We start from the raw sequence: 23,407 nt of genomic DNA, 5'->3' as shown, positions 1-23,407 counted from the left end.
AATCTGGCCTTTTATATTTGCCTACCATATTCATTCTCCATGATGGTACCCTATGGCTGCTGGTGGCAGCAATATTGGTGTGGTGCCTTGGTATGCTTGCAGCGCTGGGGTCCAGGATTGGCTTCTACCAGGCACTCTGTCTGCATGGGAGTTTATACACTGCCTGGCCAAAAAAGTCACACACTCCTAATAATTCTTTGGACCACCTTCAGCTTTGATTATGGCATGCATTCATCGTGGTCACAACATTTGTTTCTGTCCAGAGTTGTGTTCATGTTTCACAAAGATCTTGTAGTGATGATGGGAGAGTCGGGCCACTGTGTAAAGTCTCCTCCAGCACATCCCAAAGTTTCTTGGCACATCCCAAAGATTCTCAATAGTGTTAAAAGGTGGACTCTGTCGTGGCCAACCCATGTGGGAAAATGTCTCATGCTCCCTGGACCATTCCTTCACAATTTGAGCCCAATTAATCCTGGTGTTGTCGTTTTGGAATATGTCCGTGCCATCAGGGAAGAAAAAAATCCATTGACAGAAAAACCTGGTCATTGGGTATATTCAGGTAGGCAGCTGGCCACATTATTTGAGAACATAATGTTGCTGAACCTAGAACTATTATCCAATGGAAGGCTCTCCACTATTTGCTTAGCTAAAGGTGCCCATACACAATACAAATTTCAGAAGTTTTTGAGGAACGGCCCGAAATGTGCACAGTGTCGTACTGTCGGCACCCTTTCTGTTGGCATTCCTCGATCAGCTGGTTGGAAAAAAAATTCTTAAGATATAAGTCGGCAGCCAATGAGCTGCTTGCTCTCGTCGGGTATTCTGACAGCAGCTGCCGTTAAAATACAATGCAAATGGTGGGATTGTTAAAATGCAATGCAAATGGTGGGATTGTTAAAATGCAATGCAAATGGTGGGATTCCTCAACGACACACTAAGTTTTGATGGAGGAATCTGTTCTATTTTTCTCATTGAATCCACGGGTTGAATAAGAAAAATAAGATCAGTGTATGGCCAGATTTAATACCGGTGGTGACTTTGTTTTTAGCCAGGCAGTGCATGTTCTCTTTGCTTTTGTGTAGAAATCGTGTGGTCTATTCATTGACTTTAATCCATAATTTGACTATTACATAACTGATAGGTTGGATGTACACTCTGGAAAATGTTAGCATGATATAAATGTATTCACTTAAGTGTATAGCTTGTGGAAGGCTCATTAGTCAGCTCTGTTAGGACTGACGGCTGATGTGAATGGATATAATGTGGTTTAATTGTGAAAGCCTATACAATGGTTGAATCTGCCATTTAAAGTGTTCAGCCAGCTGTCAATACATTAGCTTAGCATCATAGAATCACTTCCAATGATCTTGAAGGGAAATGTTTTTTTGTATGTATTTTCTTTTGTTTAAGGCTGAAAAAAATGGTATCAAGCCATTTTAGTCCTATATTTAAGATTTTATTTTTGTGAATATTTTAGGTTTATGACTTACAGCTGGGAGGTGGCATACTCAAGGCTTCTCTACAATTCATCACGCTCACAATAAGGATGCGTTCAGAGACACTGGATGTGTGTTGTATAGACTGCTCACAGCCCAAGATGATGGTGCTACCATGGGGTGGGATGATTAGTAGGATAGCATGAGCCAACCATTGAATGCAATGTTTGGGTTAATCCAACATAATGCCTGACGAATGTTAGCATTGTGACTCCATTTTAAAGCTGGCATTGAGAGAGCTTGGCAAGGGTTCAAAATGTACCAAACACCTACTTTTAAGGTGTGTGAACATAGCCTATCCGATTTTACAAATCTGCTGAGTGTTTTAAGAGGAGGGTCCAGATCTGGTTAGGATTTAATTGTGTGTACTTGTTGGTTTGTCTGCCACTTACTGGCGTACACCACGGTCTTAGGCAATACGGACAGTACAGCTCAACAAAAACACTTTGTTGGTAATGTATTTTTTGTGTTGCCTGGAGCTCTTTAAAGTGAAGGTTTTAGGTGCAGGCTTTGAGTTTGGCCTTGACTTTACTGACTGCATGCTTGTTTCAGGTCAGTGGCTAACTAGGTAGTAATGTCTGAACGCCTTCCCTAGGATATTGCTTCACGTTATTGTCTCTTGAAGCAGTGAAGCCATGGTCAGGATGAGGGCTCTGGATCCTGAACCTTTACAAACAAATCGATGGTCGAAGATCTGAAATTTCTGTCCTTTTGGGTTCACTTTAAAGTCCGTTGGGTTAATGATGTACTGGCTCTGGATCCCATTCCACTGACCATGGTCAGTATGGAGTTTCAAGTGGCTTTCAGCAGCTTAGCCTGTTCCCAGAGTTGTAAGGTCTCTTTCCTCATCTCTGTGCAATCTTTCATGCAAAGCGTGACCTTACCCATCCTCCTCGTCAGTGCAATGGCTGGGGTTCTTCAAAGTGTGATGTCATGCATGACCTGTGGGTGTAATTGCATGTTGTCCACACAATGTACTGTATTGTGCATGACCCCGAAGTGCATATTGGGCCTGTATTTTGCCGCTGTTACTCTGAGGCATGATAGTGGTTCAAGGCCTCTCTCGGGATTCTGGCTGCCTTTCAATTATTATGCTCCATGGTTGTAGATGGCTCATTGGCTGGCATTGTGTGAGCATATGAAGGGGGCAGGGATGCTCCTCCATCATGTTCTTCCCCAGAATGCCTGTTCTGCAGTTTCTCTCCGAATCCAACGCTCCAGCAGATTGTTCAGCCGATTGAGCACATGTCCTCAAGTGTGCAAAACGCATCCTTTAATGAGCAAATGAAGTGTGGCTGAATAGCACTTTCAGACGTCTTCACGCCGCTGTCAGGGTTCACGTCAGTGAAGAGACAGCTGATTAAAAAAATCTCTCCATGTGAAAATTGGCTTGTTTCAGACCTTGATGCGTTCAGACGCACCCGTTATGCAGTGTCAGGGATGCAGATTGCGAGCATGGTATGTGTGAAATGTCAGCACAAATTAGATTTCTTTTTCAGATCTTCAAAGAGGGGGGAAAAAAAAGAATGTTAAACAAATTTCTTGCTTAACCTAATTACTGAAATAATGACAATAAAGAGGAGTCGGGTGCCATTAAGAGCAGCTGAAGCCTTGATGAATGATGGGAGACTGACTTGTGGTCTGTAAATGAGACGCTGAATAATAATTCGTCTTTTGTTTTGCTTCAGGTGTGTCTCAAATAATTTATTCAGTTTCTATCCTGGAAGCTTTAGCTAGCAGTTTATAAGGCTGCATGATGATAATTACTAATGCGCTTCTCTAATTTTTCTCTTTGTATTGCTAGCTATAGACGGCTTCAACACACAAAATGGAATTGGTTTTCTGGCATTATTTAACTTTGATGTGCATTTTTTTTCCCCCACTAAAATGATGAGCTTTAGATAAAAGACAAAGTATCCATGAGGAGAATATCTCTGATTTAGGGGATATAGAAAAAAAAGATGCAGAGGAATTGGCTGATTTTCAGATTTTAATAAAATGCCTAAATATTCCGCAGCATTGTACGGAGAATATTGAATTGGCCACCTCCTGTCCCTGCCCCTACAGACGCTGAAACTGGGCAGACTCAATTAGAATTTTGTACAAACGCTCATACAAATCAATCTCTTTGGAACATTCGTTAATGCCGTTAGGCTTGACTACTACTTTGAATTCCCATTTGATTTTAATATTTGATTTTGGAAATAAATGACTTTTGCAGAACAAAAACCACATTCGCTGTTAGAATTCTGTTTTTATTTTTTATATATGGTAGTTTTAGTCTTTAGTTGCTGGGCTAAAGCAGAAGAGGTGCCCACCTTGGGCGCCATGCTGTGGGTGGGCACAGCTGAGGTAGGATCCTCTGCATCTCCTTGCACTGTGAAGGGCAGTCAGACAGCACACTCCTGCAGATTACACAGGGAGCTCACGACTCTCCCTGTGTAGCCAGCGTTCCTCCAATCTCAGCCTGATGGCCTGCTCTGCATGATGGAGCGCAGCACCCGGCTGTCACAGAGCGTTGATGACTACACAAAGAGAGCCACATTCTCCCTGTGTAGCCAGCGTTCCTCCAATCTCAGCCTGATAGCCTGCTCTGCATGATGGAGCGCAGCACCCGGCTGTCACAGAGCGTTGATGACTACACAAAGAGGGCCACATTCTCCCTGTGTAAACTGCAGGACTTGGTCTAACAGCTCAGATCCTGCTCTGCATTCATTCATTAAAGGGGGTAAACCTTGTATTGAGTGCCAGAGGACCTTGTCCTGACACTGCCTAGGTGTGTGCATGGTGGAAGTTGACGCATATACAAACCCAAAAACATAATATATTGCAGCTTACCAGTCATTACATTGACATTAGTTCTTCTCACCTGGTGGTTATATTTACTCCTCCTCTGTGTCTATGGAGGGAGCCATGGTTGCCATCCAGGCTTGGCTACTAATGTCTGCCTTTTTGTTCATCTGCTTTACATGAAAACGGAAGAGATTTAATAGTTTACTTGAGTGAACTTTTTGTTTTTAGTGCAGCTCATGGGAAGTGACAAGGACACCGCATTTCTGGTAAGATAAACAGGGATTTTTGTGCTTCATAAAAGTGTTCTTGGCCTGGAAGAAAAAAAAACGAAATACAGCCACCATATGTCGGGACTGGTAGGCTGCAATATATTTTTTGTTCTTGGGTTTAGTCATGCTTCAATGCACCAAAATAAATACCTAGTGCTGCTCAGGAACCCCTTGATGCATGCATTGTAAGACCTGCACTTACACAAATTGTACTATAAACTCTTCTAAAATCAGTTCACGTGAGCATTCTGTCTGTCTTCCGGTTTCATAAGAGATGGTATCTGAGGAGGGATGGCTGCAGAGGCTCAAGTTGGCAAGCTGTTGTCATAGGAAAATGCTTTTTGATTTACAATACAGTCAGATATAACACAGAAATACGATGCTGGTCGGGGAGCTGCTATGGCTGGAGAAATGGGTGGATAGATTGTAAAACCATGGCTTTATCACTGTTCTCTCCCCTGGCTTTATCACTGTTCTCTCCCCTGGCTTTATCACTGTTCTCTCCCCTGGCTTTATCACTGTTCTCTCCCCTGGCTTTATCACTGTTCTCTCCCCTGAGATAAGCTGATACTGGTATGTGTCTCCACCCTGCACTGTGTTACGACGTTCAGTCAATCGGAACGCGTGTTTTTACACCAAACCTGCTTGCCTTCAGCCTGCACAGCTGTGATTTGGGGACACATTCTGTTCTATAGTACTGATAATGCTCCAGAATAGAAGATGTTTGTTAAAGTTGGTTAAACTTGTTACCTATAGACAGAAGTTAAAGTGCTTTTTATCATTATTGTTGTGATTATAGGGGAATGCTATAACCTCTGTCAGCTTTTTGTTTCCCGGTTATGGATTTTCCCCTCACTTCCTGCCTGGTAAAAGGTTGTTCCCAGAACAGGAAGTAAAGGCAAATCTCTAGCAGAACCTAGGTGAGCGTTCTAACCCTTCCCCATTCTATCTAAAACTATATTTTTAAAGCAAATTTTGGGCATAGGTACAAACGCCTTCTGTCATTTGAGGCATTACAATATTCAACACTAAGCAAAAAGCATTATGGGTCTGTTTCTAAATAAAAATCAGCACGTAGTAGCTCTTTTTTAACCAATTTCTACCATTCTGTTGTAGGTGCTCTTTGGATGTGCATTGTCTTAAATCCTCACTGCAAACCTGAGCAGAAAGCCAGCTGGCTGAAACAGCTGAAGAAGTGGAACAGCGTGGATGTCTGTCCCTGGGAAGATGGCAACCACGTCAATGAGCTACCCAACTTAACCAATGCCTTGCCTCAGGCCGGAAATGCCAACCAGGGTGAGGGAAATACAGGGCGCACTGTAAAATCCTGTTGCTCTAGGCACTTTAGTAAGCAATTTAGGGTCCACTTGTTTAAAGTACATTTGGGAAGCACTGCCAAGTGTTTGGCCAAGCAGCTCCATATGGAAAGGTGCACCATAAGGCTGGGGGATATTATATTGTGTATAGGTAATTGTATCTTAAAAATTCCCAGCAGCCACTGAATTACTAGCTGAGAAGCTCCTAACTTTTTTTTTTAATAAATAAAACACATCACCAGTTTCAAATTAAACATGTCCCCCTTTATAACGCTTAACGATATGTATACATGAGGGCAGCCCTGTTTTTTGAACATCAGTGCTTGCTAAGTCCCCATGGAGGTTGATAACTAGTATGTTTTGATCATCAGAATCACTTACTACACCCAGATGTACAATCTTGTCCTGCACGTGTAGCATATTCAGCCGTATCACCAGTCCATCATAGCTGCAGTGGGTGCACGGACAGGTCGATATTTCAAAAGGAGATGTCTGCTAGTCTATGGCCTGGCTATAATTGGAGCTGCATACATTTTCATTGAAAAGGTACACTCTGGTGGCTTCATGTGTGTTTTATATTGCACGCAGCTGTATAGCAATGATGCTGACGCACAGTCTGACACACAGCCACTCTGGGAACACCTAAGGGCCCATTCATACCAATTGCGGTGCGTTCCAGAGCAGCAGCTGCTGGAACGCACAGCAATCGCTCACAAAACTTCCCCCTTCGTTCTGGGGTGAGAGGGGCCGTGGCCGGGCATTGAAGTCATTGGCGCTGCGGTGCCATTGCCTTTAATGCGCCGCCACGCCCCCTACCACCCCAGAAAGAAGGGGGACATTTTTAAAGCGATTGCTGTGCGTTCCAGCAGCTTCTGCTCTGGAACACGCCTCAGTTGGTGTGAATGGGCCCTAAATCTTTAGGAAAATATGGTATAGTGTGTGTTCATGATTCACATCTACAAATGCATTTCAGGTAGAAATATACAACGTGTTTACGGTTGTATAAACAATTTTTTATAACAAGAACCATGTCACACTAAGGAGCAGAGTGTTGTAGCCGCTGCTAATGTCTGAAATGTCTAAGATTTTTAGTTGAGTTCAGAAAATGTGTATGAAAATGCACTGCTGAGCTATTGACATCCACTGCATTGGAGAATAACAGCAGCTGACCTGCAGATCATCATTATGGCTGTGACATTTCTTTGACCAGCCTTTGCTGTTGAGGAATTCTGTAGCTGCTACAAAAACTTGTGTGCCATGGCAGACTGAAGTAGCAGCCAAGAAAAATGCTAGAACAGTGACAAGCCACTGACGTCTTGGATGGGAACGTGGTGGACATAGTTAAGGTTGACCACATTCAGAAATATTATAGTTCAAAGTAGGGATGCTGCCTAGTGAGTATGAGCCACCGACCGGCTTCCTGATTAGCCCAGAAGCTGGGCCCACGCTACCTCGGTGTGCCGGTATTGGTGAGTACTGATAAAAAAAAAAAGAAGGGAATATCAGTACTTGATACCAAAAAAACAGTATCGGTGCATCCCTAGTTCAAAGTGGAATCTGGTGGCTAAAGTCACCTCGGCGTCTCTGCTCATAGCTATATGTCCTATTCTAGTTCCTAGGTTTGTTGTAGCCTATGTCGGGGTTTTCCCCCAATTACCGGTTTCATTAAGGACTTTGAGATCCCTTGTGATTTGGCACTGAAGGTATGCAGGCCAGTGAACTCAAACACAGAGGTCTCTCTAGCAAAGTTCCAAATAAAATCATAGGGTGGCATTTCTTACCCTTAGAGATGGTGCAGAGAATAGAAACTGCGAGGTGGAGTGGGCAAACCCTTGAACAGATCATTGAAATATGACAGCTATTGTGTAGTATTTAAATTCTGTCTTTTCATGCATTTTTAGATTCCTCCCATCGGCCTCATCGAACAGTGTTCACACGAGCCATCGAGGCATGCGATCTCCACTGGCAAGATAGCCACTTGCAGTACATTATCAGCAGCGACCTTTACACCAACTACTGTTACCATGACGACACTGAAAACTCACTCTTTGACTCCCGTGGGTGGCCCCTCTGGCATGGTAGGTTGTGCAGCCAGAAAGGCTTTCTGTGACTTGCTGCTTTGTTCTCATTTGTATGGCATTATAAATGAAGCATTTGTGGTGGGTAGATGAAATGCTTGGCTACAAGGCTGATGTTGTTCTCATGCTAGGCCTTTGGAAATTCTGCACTGATGCTTGAAATGGTTTGGACAAGACGCCACACTAATGCTTTCTGTTTCCCTTCAGAGCATGTCCCCACTGCTTGTGCGCGGGTGGACGCACTGAGGTCACATGGCTACCCACGGGAGGCCCTCCGACTAGCAATAGCCATTGTCAACACTCTGAGAAGGCAGCAGCAGAAAAGAATGGATATGTTCCGACTGCAGAAGAAAGGTAAAAAAATAGGTCACACAGCAGATGGGTGTTTGTGGAGAAATCTGCAGGTCAGGTTACAGTCCAAATCGGTGACCTGACCGAATATTAAAAACCTTGTGGGGAATTTATGAAGACGGAAGCAGCTGTGCTTGGCAACCAATCGGCTTCTAGCTTTCATTATCAAGCATAACTTGACAAGTTGACTATATAAGCGGTTACTGTGCACAGCTGCTCCTTATCCTGTCTGTCCCACTATTGGTAAATGCTCCCCAATGTGTTTTATTAAACACAAATTATAGATGCCACTTTCTTTGGGTCGAAGACCACTTTGATTTGTACTGTTCAGTCCAAACATGCAGGCATGACATTAAATTTGAACAAGAGTTTTTGTGATCTGTTATAAAAAATTGGGGTTAAACAAATGTAGGACTCGGGAGTCTAGTAGATTGCAGTCATTAAGGCCTGGTTCACTCCCGGGCGTTTTACAGCGCATTCCTACGCTCTGTAAAACGCTCAACATGTGAAAACCAATGATTGCCTATGGACATGGTTCACACCTGGGCGTTTTACAGCGCGTAGGAACGCGCTGCAAAACGCCCTACGCTCAAAGAAGTACAGGAGCTTCTTTGGGGCATATTTGCCGCGCGTATCCATTGGGATACATCCAGGTAGCCCTCGGAAACGCGCGCTTGTCGCACGTTTTTTTTACCGCTGTAAAAACGCGCGGCAAATGCGCATATTCGATACGCCTAGGTGTGAACCCAGCCTAAGAAGCCAGAAGATGTCTAAAAACTTGACTGGCAGCATGCTTGTTCCAGATCAGTGTTTCACTACATTGTCAAGCAATGATTGACAGCAGCGCAGCTAATAGCAGAGGTATTTATTTCATAAAACCTGTAAAGCAGGGATCTCAAAGTGCCGGCCCACTAACTGGTACCATTCGGCCCGCAGCCATACCTGACTTGTGGGAACAGCTACACGGTCTGCATCTCTGTCAGATGCAGACTGCATAGCTGCTCCGGCACTCAGTAATTCCTTTCAGCCGGAGCTCTGACAGTTCTGAGCTCCGGCCGAAAGAAAGGATTAGTAAGGTCTGCAGCAGACCTTACTTACTACTTATTAACATCACATTTTCCGGGGGCAGGAATCCCTAATCTGGCGTTTACATGCGGCAGCTGTCTCCCGAGTTGATCAGGTGACAGCCGCTGCATGTAAACGCCGGAACACCACACGTAATGAATGATGTGATATGATTACATGGGGCATGAATGATGTGATATGATTACATGGGGGTAGGAATCAATCACTCTCCCCGGATGCACGATCAATGCGTCCAGGGAGAGTGACTGCTTGTAAATACCAGATTAGGGATTCCTGCTGCAGGAAGATGCAAATTTTGAAGTATGAAATTTGGCAAGCAGCCCACATGAGAGAAGAAAATGTGTCCCGTGGTCCCCGAGTGAATTGAGTTTGAGACCCCTGCAGTAAAGCCACGCTTAAAAAAAATCAGGCTGAAAAACTATACATTAGATACCTGACTTTCATGTGTGGTATCTAAATATATTTACAACTGCATACCCACAATGACAGCGCAGCTCTTGGAGATGAAGGCATGTAAAGCTCAGCTTTGCATGAATTATTGGCTTCACAGTATTGCAGATTGGACCAAGTTGGCAAATGTCTGCAGATATGGAAGAGAGCAGTATAAAAGGATGAACATCGCCATGGATTTACTATTTGAAGGATCACTGAATTTTTATAAAATGTTCCCCAAATAACCCTCCCTTATGTTCCCAAGTAGAATAACTGAACTCAGAATGCAGGCTTGGCTTGACTTGCTCTCAGCTAGCCGGCATTTATAATCCTCATGGTGGTGGTGAACTGTTCTACAGCACCTTTGTGGTCTCCATTCTATAGTATCAACTAGCAGAGGGATGGGTAGGGCAACTCAATGGGTAAGGGCTGTTCATGTTCCTCAGTGAAGAGATTCCAACACAGTGAGGCCTCCCTCCATGTTTGGACTAGTAGCACTTGCTGTTCTTTGTAGGGTTGAAGCTCTGCTTTAAATATATTTTTAAAAGAGGAAAAAAATAACTGCTGTGGCTACAAGTCCAGTCCGCTCCCCGCCCCCCACTTTTAGAAACGTGACATACATCCTGCTTGCATTTTCTGAATTAGTACCTGGATGTAAATAGACACTAAAGGCCACATATGAGCTCATACAAGTCTAATAATGTGGAACTGAAGAATACAGCATATGCATCCTTTTAAACTTCAGGCCATAGACAATGACAGCAGAGAGAGTTAATGCCTTTCCAAGGTAATTCAATTGCTTGGATATGAATGTAGCTCTCTGCAGATCATATAAATAATACAGATCACGACTCCGGAAATATTTCTTCCTTTGACTCGCAGCCACACGAGCCGCTTTGAACACTACAAATGCACTCACTGTGTGTCCACTTCAAATAGGAGGTAGGGTTTAATAAGTAGAACGTACAGCCTAATATTTTCTTACACATTCCTGCCTCGATCAAATGCCATAAAATGGCACCATAACGGGCTGTTATTAATCCAATAAATATTCAGATGCACCAGCAGGTTATGTTTCATTTATGCCCATCAATAATGTCCTAAAACATTTTGCATGTAACTGGACTCCAACCAGTAATACAAGAGCAAAGCATCAGATTCATTCCATACATTTGATCTGTCTGAAATGCTGCAGATACATGTGTAATAGTAATGTATAGCTAGCTATATGTGTACTGTAATATTGGGCATATTTTACTAGTACCTGTATACTATCTGTAACTGTGTATATGTACATATAGCTGTGTGTATGATGATATATAGTTTGTACGTGCATGCATATTAATGTATATATGAGAGAGGGGAATAGATGAATAGTTTTCTATTGCAGAATAGGGTGTCACCAGGACAGGAAATGAGGACATAACCCCAAGAGGGACACTAAAAAGGAAAGAAAAAAAAACTAGCAGCAGCCGCGTCCTGTCAGAGATATACAGCCGACTACACGTAGCACCTGTCCCTTCCAAGCTCAGGTTTCTGCACAGACGTGCACGCTTTACGACTGTGCACGTCCATGTAAATGAGGCCAAAAGCATAATATTGGAGCAGAGGATCTACTAGAATCTGTCTTGTCTGCCCAGTGTTCTCTCTAGTTACATCCACACTAGAGTGCTATTGCCACGCTTGAAGTTGCACACACCATTTTAGATCTAACCCGTGTCTGATTTTTGATCCTGTTGAAAAATAAATGTATCTTCTTTTTTTTTTTACAGAGCTGCTTCACAAAGGCTTGACATCCATCACGAATCTGGAAGGCTGGGTGGGACATCCCTTGGATCCAATCGGTACTCTATTTAGCAGCCTCATGGAGGCTTGTAAGGCAGATGACGAAGGATTTCACGGCTTTTCAGACTTCACAGGTGAGGTGCACCTTTCATGTGACCAGTAGTCGATGAAAGGAATTTATCAAAACTGATCAGCTTCTCTCTTTCAAATCTTAACTGACCAAACTGAAGAGAGAAGCTGGTTGCCTTGCACAGCTGCTCCAGATTTAGTCTGCTCCGGTTTTTAGTTAAATTCCCCCCCATTTGTGTCTGTCCATGGCCTTTTGTAGCAATTTTCTGAAGAATCCTTGTTCAGTAGGGTGCAAAAAAGTGCAGCAACTAATAACATTTACCAGTACTTGGAAGAAGTGACTGCTATAGTTTGCCACACTGAGCACTTTGCTCTTTGCCTTACTGAATAAACCAGATGGTAGTATACAATTCTGAATAACACAGATGTAAGTATGCTTTTCATTAAGTGGACACTGCGCGTTTTAACCTTCTCCCCATGCCACATGCGTGCGACACCCCAGCCAGACATTGTCTTTGAACAAAAGCAAATATGCGAAGTCCGTTAATGTTTTATAACTGAATTCCATTTTCATGAAATAATTGTGACACAAATGAGTGTCATTTCTGAGTACACACAGTACAGCATGGCACGATTTCATTAAGTGACTCTGGATACCCACTGCTAGTAATGAATGATTGATGGCATTCCAGCTCCAGCTTTTATTAACTTCTAAGTAGCTAATATGAAGATTTGTCATGAGGCATTGTGTGGGGCGTTTAATGCCGCGCACTGCCGACTTTCCACCAGGAAATTAAATTCTCTGTTTTGATTTCTTGATGTTGTTAAACCATTTGAAAATTGAAAGACATAAATCAAGCAACCAAATGCAATAACCCATGCAATGTAGGTTTTTTCATATTTTTGTGCCACACAAAGATGGTGCCATTTTGAGGCCTTCATTAATGTAATTTGTCAGTTTACTGGCTAGAAGTGTCCAGATTTCTTTTGTCACATGGGTTAAGGTGGTTATACTGGGGAAGATTTCTGTGGCAGTTTACAAGTCTTCCCCCTCCCTTTTTAGATTGTAAGCCCTGAGGGGCAGGGCCCTCCTTACCATCTTGTCTTGAATTGTATTGTGATTGTAATGTCTTCCTTATATTGTAAAGCGCTGCACAAACTGTTGGCGCTATATAAATCCTGTATAATAATAATACCCACCCTTCATAAAGAGTCTGAGCAAGTGTCCCCTCCACACCTCTGTAGTGCGTTGCTGCAGGCACATTAAAATGCTTTGAGTTAAGGCAGTCTGCTCATTTTGGGCTGCCAATGCACATCAGAGACATGCCCCTTTTGTGTTGCAGTGGGATGCAACACACGTGTTTGGAAGGTGCATTGCTGTTTAAATTGAATGTACCACACAGCTGATCACGCTACTTCAATGCATAGTTTTAGAGCCAACATTAAAGAAACACATCTATTACAGATACACCAAGGCTGCCAGTCATGATGGGTATCTTTCAGAATGTGTGCAGATCATGCCCTTTCTCCTGTATGCTTTGTTTTATACAATTACACTTCAAGGAAGGCTGTACTTGGAGAAAGTATGAGGTTGCCATTGTTGCCTGTTATCTTGATTTCTCCAGCTGCAGTAGTTCAGGAGTCGGACCTGGAACATGTACGCAGCCAATAAAGTCAGAACTGCTGATATGCATACTTCCAGGTTTATGACTGCAACCTTTGGATCAGAATGCTAGATTTGCCTTTCGGAAGAGATCAGCAATGGCCGCCAATGTATATTTCTCTCTGCACACTCTTACCATAGTATGCGCTTATCACAATTTATGCTAGCAGTGTAACTGATCATAACCTCACGTAGGGGGTCCTTATCCAGCAATAGTGTTTATGGTGGTCGTAGATGCAGAGGTTTGGTGGCTGACAGTGCAGGTGTGAGCATTTTTGTATGGCCTCTCTCATAATGTACATTAACAATTTCGGACTTCAGATTGAGCTCTATTCCAGTAAATCAGTTCTTAGTGTTCCAGAGTAGATGGAGCTAAAATTGCTTATGTAAATGAGAGGGCGGGACAAATCCAAGGACCTGGGTAGCCAGTGCTCCTTAATTACAGCTGGCGCCTGACTTTTGAGGTTTTCTCTAGTTGTCAATGAAGCAAACTCCTAAAGAGAAGCCTTAAATCAAATATGTGGCTATCTCTGACTGTACTGAGCTCTTGATTTATTCCTTTTCTACAATGATGTCCCCCTCCTGTGCCACTTACCGTGCGTTTTTTGAAGTCTCTCCACTTTTTGTAGTGGAGTATGTGCACACGATCCTTTGTGCAGGGTCTGAGTAACCTATTGGGGGGCTTGTCTTTGGAGCCTTGCGAGCACTTCAGTTGGCCAGCCTTGTAGTAATGAAGGTTGAAATTGATGTTGGAAAGGATTGATTGATTTGCGTGACTACTGGATACAGTCGTAAGCTTATACGGTCAGATTGGGCTACCTTTGCTTTGGCATATGTGGGACACCGTCCATAATCTAACAGTGGATGTTGTAATATGTTTTTGCATCTGTCTGTGTATGTTGTCATTGTGACATCCGCATGATCCAGGGATTTCGAATCGTATCCGAATAATGCTTTCATTTTGTGGATTAGGCCAGCTTCACCCATACCCTTCCAGCACCATTATCTACATCACTGCCTTACTGCATCAGACAGCTTCATATAACTATGATTTAGCTGTGCTATTTGGGCTGTTGTGATTGGATGCCTCAGGGATAGCTTCACGTGAACAAACAGCTCTTTGGTGTTTTGCCCAGGAACTTTTAATCTTGCATTTAGCCCAGGCGCTGCCTCCAGAGATGACTGTGTAGGAGTTTCTAGTTTCTTGGAAAAATGCTTTTCATGGTTCAGAATAGCTGAAGGATAAATTGTTGTGTGGCTGGGAACTTCCAGGCTCTGCTGTTGTACTTGTTAGATTTTTGTGTATATGTGTTGTGAAGTAGTAGTGTTTAAAATGTTGGCGTACTTGTGCTTCATATATATTTTAAAGCAGGTTTTTGGGCTTTTGCGTCTTTAGAAATAGAGCCAGTTTATCAGAAAGCAACAACCTCCTTGTAGAATGAGGCATGTGCCTAACCTGTGTGCAATATGTAGGCTGTCATTCTGCATCAACACTTTCTGGGTCACTGATCTGGGACGAGTATGCAGATCACCTGTTCTGACTTCCCTGGCTGCATACTTGGTTCTGGCTCAGAAGATCAATAAGGCAACTATCATGTTCAGGAAGTCGGTGATGGCAGGCACTTATATCTGACTGGTGTCTTCTTTTTTTAACAATAAATGATCTAATAACGCCATAGTAAGTAAAGAGTGATGTGCTGATTGCAGTAAGCTATGGCAGCAAGTCAGAAATCCTATTTTACTGCAGAAAACTGATTTTGCTCTACTTGTGCGCACCACTTCTCCATGCACTGAAAATGTACCCTGTATGTGAATGAAATACTGGTCCAGGTATGAGAAGACCACTATGGAAGGTAACATTGTCTAAACTCATGGGCTGCCAGCTGTTGGCAGTATATTGAAATTAAATGGTTTTAATCACTGCCTTAAGGTGGCCATACACTTTACAACCCTCGCAAGACTTTTGTCTTGCGAGGGTTGTAAAGTACTTAAAAAAACGTACGATCTGCCCATCTTGGACAGGCAGATCGTACTTGCGATGATCGCAAACCCGCCCCCCTGAGGGGCGGGCTTCCGATGACTGTAATGAGGGGCGGGCTTACAATGACTGCAAACGGGCAGTGTGCGCGTGCGCACACCGGCCCGTTCGGCTGTTGTCGAACCAGCAGGCCACTAACTCGCCGAGAATCGTACAATTCCCGGCGGGTTTTCTAGCATGCTGGTTCGACGGAAGACGTGCGACCGTACAGTAGAAACGGTCGCACGTCTTCCATACACTGCGCGATTCTCGTACGAGAATTGTGCAGTGTATGGGCACCTTTTAGAACTCGTTCTATGTGGCTCAGGATTTGGAGTTTGGCACCTTCCATCTAATGCTGCTTTACAGGTGTATTTGTCAGATTTTGAAGTGTTAAGCTCCCTTATTCCCAGGTATTGGATGGGAAAATTTAGTTTTTATTTTAGTTCTTGCTATTATGTTGATCATAAAAATACTTTAATTTATGTACAGATATAAAAATGTTCACATAAACTTTGCCTTGTACATCAGCTAATACAATCTGTTCTATTTACTGAAGAAGTTACACTTCAGATGCAGCTAACTGGTAGGCTTTCGGGTTTTAAGTCTGCTAGGTATCTCTATTAAGGCCCATTCACACTATTCCGTGTGTTCAGGGCACGGTTCCGTGCCATGAACGCACTGGATCGCATACACAAACCCTCCCTGTGTTCTTGGACGGAGGGGACATGGTGCCATTCATTCCAATGCCACCTCAGGCATGCCTCCCGCCGCAGTGTGATCGCCCACACTGGAATGCATGGTACTGCAATGCCCTGCGTTCCAGTGCGATATCAAAATAGTGCATGCACAATTTTTTGCAATCGCACCTCACTGGAACACAGGACATTGGGGTACCACGCGTTCTGGTGTGGATGGGAGGCGAATCTGTGGTGCTATTGGAATGTATGGCACTACCATGCCCCAGAAGTCAGGGAGGGTTTGTGAATGTGATCCAGTGTGTTTGTGGCATGGAACCGCGCCCTGAACTCACTGGATAGTGTGAATGGGACCTCAAAATGACATCAATACTACATTCAAGTATCCTAAATATTAACAAAAATGTATCTTATTTGAGTATCACTCGGCTGTAGATCCTCAAATCATCTCTGAATAGGTGCTGACATTGTCCTCCCTTCTGGAGGGTGGCTACTTTTTTTCCCCATGGTCCCTGTGTGTTGTAAAGTAGTCACCGCTCCAAGATCACTCCTGTGATACACTACAATCTCAATACAAATGCGTAAACTAAACTTGAGATTGTAGTGTATCACAGGAGCAAACTTGGAGCGGTGACTACTTTACAACACACAGGGACCATGGGGAACAAACGTAGCCACCCTCCAGAAGGAAGGACAGTTTCAGTACCAATTCAGAGATGATTTGAGGATCTACAGCCGAGTGATACACAAAGATGATACATATTTTGTTAATCGTTAAGGTACTTGAATGCATTTTATTTTAAGTGACTTTAGTGTCACTTCAAGATTTTGGCCCTCTATCCACTTGCTGCTGTTCTGCTTGGATTTCTTATTGCATGTCACAGGAGTTTGATCATTTTTAACTGTTCTCTCAATCTGTTTTTCCTGCTACAGATGGCTTTGGGCATTGCAAGGCTCAGGAATACCAACACTTTTCTCCCCACAAGTTCTTAGAAGAAGGAGAGTCTTACTTAACACTGGCTGTGGAGGTTGCTCTCATCGGACTGGGGCAGCAGCGGATCATGCCAGATGGCTTGTATGCACAGGAGAAGGTCTGCCGGAACGAGGAGCAGCTCATCTCTAAACTACAAGAAATAGAGCTGGATGATACCCTGGTGAAAATCTTCAGAAAACAAGCAGTCTTCCTATTAGAAGGTGAGAAGCTGACCACGGAAATCCAGTTTTTACATATTCAGGCGGTTTATTTACTTGAGTGACATAACACAAGCTTTGCCGTTTACATACAGGTACATGTCTTAAAGTGTACCTGTAATGTTGCCTAAAATATCTCTTGGTTGTTTAAACTGCAGTTTTGTCCTCCCATGGGAAGAAATGACAGATCATTTACTCTTCTCCCTTTGTATGAAGTTGATTCCCAAAATGCAAACAGGGATTTAACTTCTGCCCAAGTTGGCTGATTGGTTGGAGAGGGGTGTCAACACCCAAGTGGGTGAGGATTAAACCAAATCCGCCATGCCAAAAGGAGGGATAGAATGCAGACACGCTAACATTTCTGCACTTATCGACTGCAAGAAAACCATCTTTTGCCGAGTGCCAGGCCCTTCTCGCAGTGTTGGGTTTGCCCACCTGCCACACTTCATCTAGTTAGTCAACTTATTATTGGGATTGGTCAGTAGAAATGTGTTGGAGGCAGGAGGGCACCTCCCTCCATGACAGTTGCTTTAAAGGAGAACTCCAGCAAGTATATAAAGCAACAGTAAATTTGCATATCAGGTAATACATGCATGGAACATTTTTGATTATGAGCTGCTGCAGTACCTGTGTTACAAATATGTTCTTAGCAGTGGACCGCACATATGTTGTCTTAGTATGTTGTAAATAGAGAGTGATCTGACATTGCCCCTCTGTATTCATAGTTTGGGGAGGGGGCACATCCCTTCCTCTTAATATAAAGGGCACCTTTCCTTATGAAAAATAAATATGCATAGTCTGAGGTGGGTGCAGTAATGTGCAGAATGTCCTTCCTCATGGAGAACATCTGGTTTGCTTTTAAATGAAGTGCTCACTTGGGATTGCCTAAAACACTTCTTATCCAGGCGTTTCTGTCTTGGTTATCTTTGCACAGTGCGTAGCTCAGCTGTGGTTTATGCAATGGATGCAGCTCTGCCCTCAGCAAATCTATACAACTTCCATTTACAGGGTAAACTGCTTTGGTGCAAAGGTGTCGCTGCGAACCGCAATGGAAAAGCTTTGCATGAAAGCCATTAAAATTTTTATTAGACGAAGTATAAAGCTGTGCATTAAAATTGCATGAGGGTGGAATCCTCCTTTAGGAAATGTCATTTACGTGCATAGGAGTACCTGATCTGCCTGCACAGCATGCTGCGGTATGGATTTAATTCCACAATAGCTTTACATTTCTTTTCTACGGTATTGATCATTAGCAGAGGAACGCCCAACCGCTGCATTTATGAGATGCCGATGGGATGAAGAGTTGCTTCCATCTGCTCCTGTAATCCGTTCAGAAATGTGTGCAGCCCGCCTGGTGTCTGCCCGTTGCTGAGAAAACACCTTTCTTTTTTAAAGGCAGAGGAGAGGACAGAGCAGTGGTGTGTCCGACACGATTGCTTTCATTTGTGAACTGCATCGGGGGAAAGGCAGACTGTTTAGTGTGGTACTACAGTCCTTTACAGCGGTCTTGTATATATACAAAACATTTTTACCCAGGGTTATAAAAACATCGGATGTATATGGTTTAATATCGCAGCTTGCTAGACTGTAAGTTTAGTGCCTGCGTTAGTTGTCCTTTTTTGAAGTCATGTCTTCTCTCCACAGCTGGACCATACAGTGGTTTGGGTGAAATCATCCATCGAGAGAGTATTCCAATGCACACGTTTGCCAAGTATCTCTTCACCTCCCTCCTACCTCACGATGCTGAACTGGCATACAAAATTGCACTGCGAGCAATGAGGTTTGTATTGGCCACATTTTAGTTATTTCATTTAGAGTGCATGCTTACAAGATGTTCCCGTTCCCACCTTCTTCTTTCTAGTCAGACTTCATGACGATTAATTTTATTAAAGTGCTTTTGCACCAAGTAGAAATATAGGCTTATATATGGTCAGCTTTAGATTAATGTGATCAGCTGCTATAGATAGTGCTTTAGACATATAGAGAACGTTTGTGTGAACATCCACAAAAATATCCATACAAAGTAGGCATAAGGCACTCGAGTGTCTTGCAGTGAAGATAAGTCAAAACAACAACATTTTATGGTCACTGTTTGATGGAGCTTGGCATCGAAACAAACTGAGCTCCGTCAAGACGTTGACTTTAAAATGCTGATGCTTTAGCCCTCATTGACACGAGTAACAGCCGGCCCGTACAGATCCGTGCTGCATGCACAGCCGTATCTGGCCGCTCCCGGGAAGGATAGGTGCTGCGTGGGATTATACGCAGCAGCCTGTTCTTCTCTATGGGAGTACGCGGCCGTACGCCGCCCTACGCTCACCCGAACTGCACATCCGTGCGGGTGTCTATACTCGTACGCAGTTCCTGGGAGCGGCCCGATATGCAGCACGGATCTGTACGGGCCGGCTGTTACCCGTGTCAATGAGGGCTTCCAGTGCAATCTCTAAGTAGTGTTTCCTGTTAAGTCAGTAATTCAATTAGGGTTGCTGAGGACAGATGGCCAATAGAGGGAGAATGTATATACTTAGTAAATGTCAAATCAAAATAAAGAACAAGCAAGTAAAACATTCAGTCGCTTCAGGTAAAGATTACAACAATTGAAATTGAGTGTTCCGTGAAAATATCTTGTGTCCTTGTTCTCTGTTCAGTTGATTGGAGCCCTTGGCTCAGACTTTGCTCACACTGAAGTCTCTGTCTGCAGGTTGCTAGTGTTGGAATCCACGGCTCCCACTGGAGACATGTCCCGCCCGCACCACATCGCCTCAGTTGTTCCTAACCGTTATCCCCGTTGGTTCACCCTGAGTCATATTGAGTCGCAGCAGTGTGAGCTGGCATCTACAATGCTGACCGCAGCCAAAGGTACAGTGATATGGACAGCTTGTTAGTATTTCTAAGCCAGACATTTTTTCTCTTTTACTGAATGTAGTTTATATAGAGGTGCTTGTGCCAAGTCGGACGGACTCGGAATTTTGTTTTTAAGCAGATGCAAATAGCAATGCCTGCTAGCATCCCCATGGTGTCTTCCTTTTATGATCTATCACAGGTTTTCTTACCTAGAGGGCCGTTAGAACTGGGCTAAACTAATGTGGGCACCAGTAGTGCGCAATTTCTTTTGTTTTCACCAGTTTTATTGCTAATGTGGTGGTGCTGTAGTATGATCTTCCGTATCTGGTGTACCAATTCTTAGGAGTTATGTACCTGCACTACAGATACTACAAGAGTACCTCTTCAGCATCAGGAGCCTTGTTCCCCATAACGTGACCAGTCCAGGTCTGGTTCCCAGATTTTTTTTTTAATACACAAATGCATGTGAAGCAAGGGTGGACAAAGGAATATGGAATTCAGTAGCCAGCAGATTTTTGTTTTATTTAGGTATGAGATCTCCATTGTCCAGTCACCTTCCCCAATTTAATGTACCAGACCCACCATCGCATTGGTTACTTTCCTCTTTTGACCCTGTTACTACAGAGGAGGTTACAAGGCTTCTTTTTTTTTTCCTTTGGCACCCACCTTACCACTTTCCCCCTGGACACTGTTCCCTCACCGCTACTCCAGTCACCCTCCTGCACTATCCTACACTCTTACTCACATTTTCAATCTTTCCCTCTCTACTGGTATCTTTCCCTCTCCTCTGAAACATGCGCTGGTCACCCCAACGACCTTAACAATTTCAGACCAATCTCTTTACTCCCATTCCACCTCTAAACTCCTAGAACGCCTAATCTACAACAGCCTGAGCCACCACCTCACTGACCACCTCCTCGACCCTTTACAGTCCAGTTTTCGCCCCCAACGCTCCACTGTAACTTTCCTTGTAAAACTCACTAATGATTTACTAACTGCTAAAAACAATGGCCACTACGCCTTACTCTTGCTCTTAGACCTTTCTGCTGCTTTTGACACTGTTGACTACCCGCCGCTCTTCAAAGAACTCCACTCTCTTGGCTTTCAAGACTCTGCTCTCTCATGGTTCTCCTCCTACCTAATCTAAGCGCTCCTTTAGTGTCATTTACAAATCTAACTCCTCCCCTCCTCTTCCTTTTTCTGTTGGGGTCCCCCAAGGCTCTGTCCTTGGACCCCTTCTCTTCTCTATCTACACCTCCTCCTCCTCCATTGGTCAGAGGGGCTTCCAGTACCATCTCCATGCTGATGACACTCAAATATATCTCTCCACCCCACAACTCAGTGTCCTTGCACATCATTTATTTACTAACTGGCATATCAGTCTGGATGTCACAACACTTCTTAATACTAAATCTTTCAAAAACTGAGCTCATTTTATTTCCTCTCCCTGTGCACCTGTAGAATGTGCTCTGATTTGGGGGTGCCTTAAATTACTGATGAACAACTGAATCTTAAATAAGTGTTGGGTTTATTTACAAATAGGGATATACATACATTCTAATACAATTAAGGGGATTGAAAGGGGAATTGGGGATAGGAATTTAGGTTAAGGATCCTACAGCTAGCTACACCATTCTCTCTCTCATTCACACAAGCCATGGGATTTTCTCTGTTCTCCGGACACGCCTCTCTAGCAGGTCTCAGCGAATCACATTCTTGATTGCAGAGTTCAGAAAGATTTGTCTTGTCCAAAGGTCTTGCTTGTCAGCTAGGTTAGTGTCACACAGGAAGAAGGTTCCATCATATGCCCCTGCCCCCATCCCAGCATATATGCCTTGCTGACACAGGTGAGGGCAGTAAATACCAGCAGGGGGTCGGGCTTGCCCCAGGAGATGACAGTCCAGCAGATCTCCTTTGATCAGTGTCCAGCCCCAGGAACCCTTTGATGGTCTTCATTTGCATATCAAACAGCACGGGCAGCTCACGATATTAAGGAACCTTTCCATCAAAGATGTATCATAGATGTCAATTATTTTAGCTTCCAACAGCACCCTCCCCCAACTTTTCTATTGCGATTGATAAAACAGCTATCCATCCCTCCCCCCATGCCAAGGTGCTAGGTGTGATCCTCGACTCTGACCTCACCTTTCTGCCCCACATCCAATCATTATTAAAATCCTGCCGCCTTCACCTTTGTAACTTTTCCAAAATACGCCCCTTCCTCACCAATGAAACCCCAAAGCTACTCATCCACTTGTCATCTCTTGTCTCAACTATTGCAACTCCCTCCTCATTGGCCTACCACTACACAGGCTCCTCCCCCTTCAGTCTATCATGAATGCTGCTGCTAGACTCATCCACCTTACCAACTGCTCAGTGCTTGCAACCCCCCTCTGCCAATCCCTCCACTGACTTCCAATTGCCCAAAGGATAAAAATATTGACAGCCATCCACAACTCTGCCTGGCTATATCTCAAACCTTGTCTCAAAGTAACACCCTAACCCCTCGCTTCGAACTTCACTAGACCTCCTGCTCTCTCGCTCCCTCGTCAACTCCTCCCATGCTTGCCTCCAGGGCTTCTCTAGAGTTCCTTCTATCCTTTGGAACTTTCTACCCCAACCTGTTTGTCTATCTTCTACTGTCTGCCTTTAGACCATCCCTAAAGACTCCTCTCTTCAGGGAAGCCTATCCCACCTCAACCTAACCACTGAACTATCACTTTCTCAAACATTGCATCCCCAAACTGCTACCACCTCTTGAATCACTTGCCCCTCCCTTATATTGTAAAGTGCTGCGCAAATTGTTGGCACTGTATAAATCCTATATAATAATTTGGGAGCTTGCTCTGTTTACAGTAATTAGACAAAACCTCAAAATTTAGGCATCGGCCACGCATTTTAAGCAGCATTTGGCTTCCTGGGATTTTTACAGCCCTGAAGTGTGGATTTCATCTTGTTGTTTCTGATAGCTAACAGCTTCCTAAACATGTGCAACATTGTGAACAGCAATATTTTAGTACTTTTATTTTTTCCTGTTTTGTGCTATACTATTCTCACTACGCTTTCCATATGAATTGATTCTTGTTAACATGCCCCATTGCCTGGTCCTGTATGCAGTTACACATTGCCTTACACACCCATTTGCCTGGTCCTGTATACAGTCCCCCCCCCCCCTTTTGGAGCAAATTTGACCACACTTTTTTGTTTGTTTGTTTTTGCCTTCCTCAGGATCAACTGTGGCTATAGAGTTTTGTATGTTGGGGGAAAGGGGGAGCAGATTTATTTACCCTATTGGTGGAGCTCCAGGGACCTTGTTTGT

General features: G+C 43.7%; 1 protein-coding gene across 1 annotated transcript in view; it reads left to right on the top strand.

Moving 5' to 3' along the window:
- Positions 1-23,407, top strand: part of ZSWIM6 (zinc finger SWIM-type containing 6) — a 134,218-nt gene that overhangs the window by 105,368 nt on the left and 5,443 nt on the right. Inside the window, exons 6-12 of the mRNA XM_018557948.1 lie at positions 5,675-5,854; positions 7,776-7,952; positions 8,160-8,306; positions 11,594-11,740; positions 16,987-17,247; positions 18,889-19,024; positions 19,946-20,103. Coding sequence (XP_018413450.1) covers positions 5,675-5,854; positions 7,776-7,952; positions 8,160-8,306; positions 11,594-11,740; positions 16,987-17,247; positions 18,889-19,024; positions 19,946-20,103 — 1,206 coding nt within the window. The remainder of the gene's footprint in view (positions 1-5,674; positions 5,855-7,775; positions 7,953-8,159; positions 8,307-11,593; positions 11,741-16,986; positions 17,248-18,888; positions 19,025-19,945; positions 20,104-23,407) is intronic.

Source organism: Nanorana parkeri, unplaced genomic scaffold (genome assembly GCF_000935625.1).
Source record: "Nanorana parkeri isolate BGI_ZX_2015 unplaced genomic scaffold, ASM93562v1 scaffold312, whole genome shotgun sequence".
Classification (NCBI taxonomy): Eukaryota; Metazoa; Chordata; class Amphibia; order Anura; family Dicroglossidae; genus Nanorana; species Nanorana parkeri.
The sequence above is the reverse complement of the archived record's forward strand: the minus strand, read 5'-3'. Positions and strand labels throughout refer to the sequence as shown.